The sequence below is a fragment of the Pteropus medius genome, unplaced genomic scaffold (assembly GCF_902729225.1).
Source record: "Pteropus medius unplaced genomic scaffold, Ma_sr-lr_union100, whole genome shotgun sequence".
NCBI lineage: Eukaryota > Metazoa > Chordata > Mammalia > Chiroptera > Pteropodidae > Pteropus > Pteropus medius.
Genome location: NW_024349802.1, coordinates 3,728,964 through 3,734,831, shown reverse-complemented (window position 1 = coordinate 3,734,831; position 5,868 = coordinate 3,728,964). Strand labels below are relative to the sequence as shown.

Here is a 5,868-nt window from a genome sequence, read left to right as displayed (position 1 = left end):
GTGATGGTGGTGATGATGATGGTGGTGGTGGTGATGCTGATGGTGTTGATGATTGTGATGACGATGGTGGTGATGGTGCTGGTAGTCTTAGATAATGGTGGTTACTTGTCATATGTACAGCATATGAGGGTGTGTTTTGCTCATCACCTTTGTAAGCAATACTGAGGGCTGAACGTCCTGGGCGAGAGGGGAGACTGAGTGGAATACAATGAAATGTTTGGAAATCGGAGTCAGTGAGACTGGAAGGAGCTCATTTGTTTGTCCTCCTCAGTCTTCTCCAGCCGTCTCCTCTCGTCCTAACTGTTTTTAAAAACACTTGAATGACTATGTAGAATACAGTTACTGTCCACTGGCTTCTGTTTAGAGTGTCTTCATTCGACATAACTCTGTACATGCTCTTCTCTCTGTGTTTCCTTGCCTGTGTTGTCCTAATCACTGCCACATTGTTTTCTGAGCTCTCCTCCCTCCCCCTGAGAAAGTGGCTTCGTTCTGCACACTCATTTCCTGTCAGTTTTGTAATTGAAGGGAATTCTCTTCCCCGACTCTCCATCTTGCTCTCATCTTTGTCAATCCCAGGCTGACAAGTTTCTAAGCAGCTGACTCTCTGTTGGTAGAGGCAGTGATTCAGTCACCTTGGGCTGGTGACATTTGGTATTTGTGCAGGCCAGGAGGGCTGCCAGAAAACAACTGTGTAGTCAAGTCCTGCCCCCAGCCCGAGGGGAAGTCACCTTCAGAACCCCTGGCCTCACCTGCTTTCAGCCTGGTAGTAAAATCCACTTCTGAGTCCTGATTGGATGCAGACTTGCTGTAGACTTGCAAAGCTCAGGTGAACAGACCTGGTTCGTTGTCTAGTTACCAAATGTCACTGGACTTTTAAGAAAAGGTTACCTTGATTCCTTTCCCACTGCGCTAAAGTAGAATGTGAATTAAATCTGAGGAATGTTCTGGAGGGGTGCCCCAACCCTATGGCTCTGCAGGGACCTTTGGTTTTCTTGGGGCGTGAAATATCCGCCTCCCTGGCAAACAGCAGCAAAAGAAAAACCCCTGACCCAAAATGTTAATGAAATGTAAGGTGTATATACAGCACTGTCTTAAGCCGACCTCTCAATTTACACTTTCATTGGAAACCGTGGGCGAGGGCCAGTAAAAGCTGTTTGCATTGGAGCCGCTGCTGGGTTGGGGCCCCCGGCCACGCCCAGGCCCCTTCCTCCCCTCAGGTCTCCCGACTCTTGCAGAATCATCAGAGTTTTGATAAACTTTTACAACGGCATCACACAGGGGAAATAGAGATCGGGGCCAGGCCAGCAGGAGGTTTCTCGGAAGGGGGACTCAAAGCCCGCCTCCGTCAGTCTCACTGGTACTGTGGCCAAAATCTGTGACACCATAGGCCGATTTGCTGACATCAAGGGGCCCAGCTCCATGAACTCTAAGGACAGGAGGCGTGTCTTCAGGTCACAGAGATCTGAACATGACTGTTTTATCAAGTGCACCTCAGGGGCAGTGCTCGTCACCGGGAACCTGGGGTCCCCTGCTGCTCTGCTCGCACTCCCGCCCGTCCCCTCCGAGCTCGTGGAGGCTGTGGCCTGTTTCGGGTTTGCATCCGCTGTTTACTTGTCACAGGTGGCACCACCTGCTCGCCCTGCGTCTGTGGTGCCCAGCGTGTATTGGGCACGTAGTAGATGCTCATTAGATACTTCTGAATAAATCAGAGGGACTCGGTGGATGGCAAGAAGAAAGGAGTTTCAGCTACTGGCAAAGAAAAAAACGTCATCAGTGACCCTGGACTTCCTCAACCGGCAGCAGTACAGATCTCACGGGGACAAAGATGACTCCAGGCCAGCTGCTAGAAGTCGAGGGTGCTGGGGGGCCAAGGTGCAAGGTCTGGGTTTAATGAAGGGGAGCCGTCCTCAGCAGGAGCAGCCTCAGGGGCATTCCTGGTGTGGACCCATCAGCTGTCTTCAGTTCCACTTAGGATGCACGTAGTTAGGGAACTAGGTCTGTGGCTTTCCTGTCTGTCCTCTCCTGAGGGCATGGTGCTGAGCCCAGTGGTGAGGCACGGTCCCTTCTCCCGTGAGGCTGATGATATCTGGAGGGGGATGAGCTGGACGGACAGACAGACACGCTCTGCTGCTGCAGTGTGAGTGAGGGCAGATGCCTTTGTATTCTTTTGGGCTCATGGGGTCCTGCAGAGCTGAGTGACCAGGGAGTAAGTATTCCTGACCCCCAGGGTCACAGGGACAGTGCCCTCACTGTGCCAGTTGACAAGTGACAATGTCCCTTCCGACTAGGGAGGGACAGCATCCCAAGGGACAGCATCCTTGAAAATGGCTGTCGCACCAACCAGCTGCTTTGTCTCCTGCCTTTGGTTTTGTTATAGGTGTTGGCTTTATTCCCTCTTGTTATCCCCCCTTTTGATGGTCGCTCATGAGTGTTTGACACAAAACGCGATTCTCCATCAGCTTTCCTAGGACGGAGAGCGGGGCCCACTCTCGGCTCGTGGGCGTCAGCGAGGTCACCCTGTTCTCTGCCCGCACCCCATGCATCATGCTTAGAGGGCCTGAAAGTCTTCACTCTCCTTTGGAGTAAAGGGCTGAGTGTCGGCCCGAGCACGTCTGCTCCTCCTGTGCCGTGGCAGTGTTCCGGTCTCGCGGGACTGGCTGGCTGGTGGCCCGCAGCCCAGGGCTCTGCTGCCCTTCCTCTGGAGCCCCCTGATGCTGCCTGGCAGTTTGAGACTTCTGTGGGTTGGCGACCTGTGACCTTCCCTCCCCAGTCCTCCTCCACGTTGTCCTTCCTGGGAGAATGAGAAGTGACCGCTTTCTCCATCCACTCCCAGAAAAATGCTACCTTCTGATTTATCTCAAATGTACGTCAACTCAAATGTGTCATTGATCCCAGGCAGACGTGGCACACAGCTGCTCTTAGTGCACAGATGCCCGTTAGGCACCTCCAGCACAGGGCTTGCGCCCCAGGCAATCAGATGCAGGGCTTGCGCCCCAGCCAATCAGATGCAGGGCTTGCGCCCCAGCCAATCAGATGCAGGGGACTCCCTTGGGCTGCGCACCTTTTCCCGGGCCCTTCTCTTTTCTTTCTCATCCAGTCACTTTCCCTGATAAGCCATTGAATTGCGAATTAAAAGTTGCTCATTCATTGGAGTTGATGTCTTTTTTTAAAAGGCTCAGGATAAAACGTGACTCACTCACACATTGTCTTTCTAGGTTTGTGGGTAACGCTGAAATTACTCCCTGGTGATATCCATCAGATCAGAAAAGAGTTTCCTCATTTGGTGGACAGAACCACCGCGGTGGCTCGGAAAACGGGGTTTCCGGAGATAATCATGCCAGGTGAGCACTGATCCCTTCAGGTTCCGGAGCGTGAGGCGGACTGGCCGGCGTTTGGGGAGGCCACGTAGCTGGCCACGAAGAGCGCCACGTGGGCCGTGACCTGTCGGAGCTCTTTCAAGCCGAGGCTTGAGTGTGTGGCAGGTGCGGTGCATCATTTCTGTAGGCGCCACTTCTGTGGCCAGAGTGAGAGCTGACCTCCCGAGTTCAGGCCGAGGGGAGGCGGCGTTGCTTGGTTAGAAATTCTTGGAAGGACTGGTGGGGAGTGACACCCGACGTGACAGTAATAGAGACAAGAGGGCGAGGAAGCATCTAAGCATCCCGGCCCTGAGGACCTGGGGCGGGTGTCCGTCCCCGGCTGGGTAACCGTCCGCGTTGTCTAAGCTGCTCTTCATGTGCCCTGTCCTGTTGTCACCCTACCCTGGCTGAGAGGGTCGCAAGCACTGGCTGGGCTAGACCGAGTCAGGAAGGGGCCATTTGGAGAACTGTGCGGCACTCGCTCTTAGGCTCCGACGGATGGATGGCTTGCATATGAGGGCTGGTTCCCTCCGGGGCCAAAACCGCCCCTCCGTGGTCGTAGCGTAGGGTCTCTGTGATGCCGCTGGGCCCCCCTGGTGCCTGTAACGCAGCCGAATCACCCGGGACATGTTCAAAGTGAAGGGAGTACAGTTCAGGCGCCCTGGGTAGGTTGTGGCTTAAACGTGTACCGCAGTGGTCCACAGCCTTGCACCCCATCCTTCGGCCCCAGATATGAGAAGCAGGACCTGGCTCTCACTTTGAATCCCACCTCGGCGACTCCCTGGCTCTGTGGCCTGGGCAGGTTATCTGATCTCTTAGCTACGGCCGCCTCATTTGAAGAATGAGAGTTAATGGTTCCTACTTATAGGGCTGGCTGAAATTAGGAGGCTATAGGGCAGGGGTCCCCAAGCCCTGGGCCGTGGACTGGTGCTGGTCTGTGGCCTGTCAGGAACCGGGCCACACAGCAGGAGGTGAGTGGCGGGCCAGCAAGCGCAGCTTCATCTGTATCTGCAGCCGCTCCCCAGCTTTGGCATCACCGCCTCAGCTCCGCCTCAGATCATCAGGCATTAGATTCTCACAAGAGCACTGGTCCCTGGAGCCATGAAGGTTAGGGACTCTTGCTTCAGGGTATAAATGACAGAAAACAAAGGCCAACTCCAGTGGCCGAACCCTGAGGATGCTTATAGGCTTGCTCGTGGAGGGACAGGGACGGAGCCAGCTTCCGAGTCAGCCTGGACCAGTTTGTCTGCTGCTCCCAATGCTGAGTTGTCTCCTTTGCTTACTGACTTCCTCCCCTGGGGACAGGCCTCTCCAGCTCCCATTTTCTACCTAAATCCCAGTGTCCTGAAAAACAGGGCGAGCCTTCCACTCAGTGTTTCCAGGTAAGGAGCTGGAGCATCAGTCCAGGGCCCTCTTGGGCCCTGTGTAGGGACGGGCTGGGCGGTGGGGTCTGCGCGTGGGCCACCTGGGTATCTGGGCGGGGTCAGCTCCTCCCCACTGCAAGGGCGTGAGGGAGGCGTGGACACCCTGCAGATCTGGATGGACTTCTGACCGGAACCAGGAAGGAGGAGGCGGATGTTTGCAGCTCGCACCTGCCCAGTTCACATTCTGGTGGCGCTCAGGCCCAGTCATGGGTTTGCAGCTTATTAAACCAGTAGCGCAATTGCATGTTAAGATTAATCTCTTCTATTTACGTAATAGTTTTCAATTTTCAAATAACATTCATATTAATAATCTGATTCGAGCCTCCCGAGATCTTGGGAAGCGTATTAATATTTATCCTTTATATCTGTGGTTTGCAAATAAAGTCCACATTAGTATAGCTTGATCTACCTGCGGATCTCGGGAGTGTACAAATTAGTGTGGAACTAATTCCTATCACGATTAAATCACAGCTTAAAGCTGTGAGGCTAATGAGCAGCGGAAATGGGGCCAGGCAGCCCCACGTGTGGCAGCGCCTATGGCCGCCTGTCACGGGGCTCTGGTGTGTTCTTGCGGGAGAGGCGGCCACTCCACGCACACCCTGTCAGAGCTATGGCTTTGTTTACTTTAGGGCAATTGAGGACATGCTCTTTCTACTGCCTCTGTCTTTCAGGATTGTTGTGGGTCACAGTATCCTCTGTCTGGTGAATCAATATGAAATTCATCTGAAATCGGTTAGACCGAGTCACGGTGGCCCAACCGTACTGGAAGGAAGCGTGTCATTCAGCATGTTACGCAACTGGGACATTTATTTACTGCTCACATGGGTCAGGCCTGCATGCAGCACATGCACTTGGACTTTTTAGTGGCTCTGTTGTCTGCGCTTGAATTCGAGGTGTAGATTTGTAGGTTGTCTGCTTTATCGTGGGTGGCCCTAGGATGTGCCCATTTACAGGGAGGTCCTGGGCGCTTCTGGTTCACACTGGTTATGGTTCCCTTATGATTGATGGACTTATGAAGTAAGTCCAAACCTGTAAATTCATCTCGCAGTAGTGTTAGGGGGAAGCCACCCAGCTGACCGTTGTTCGAG

General features: G+C 53.8%; 1 protein-coding gene across 5 annotated transcripts in view; it reads left to right on the top strand.

The window, feature by feature from the left end:
- The window catches only part of DOCK1 (dedicator of cytokinesis 1), a 413,576-nt gene that overhangs the window by 72,943 nt on the left and 334,765 nt on the right, over positions 1 to 5,868 (top strand). For all 5 annotated transcript variants that reach the window (XM_039835995.1, XM_039835996.1, XM_039835998.1 and 2 more), the window contains one exon: positions 3,216 to 3,341. In XM_039835995.1, coding sequence (XP_039691929.1) covers positions 3,216 to 3,341 — 126 coding nt within the window. The remainder of the gene's footprint in view (positions 1 to 3,215; positions 3,342 to 5,868) is intronic.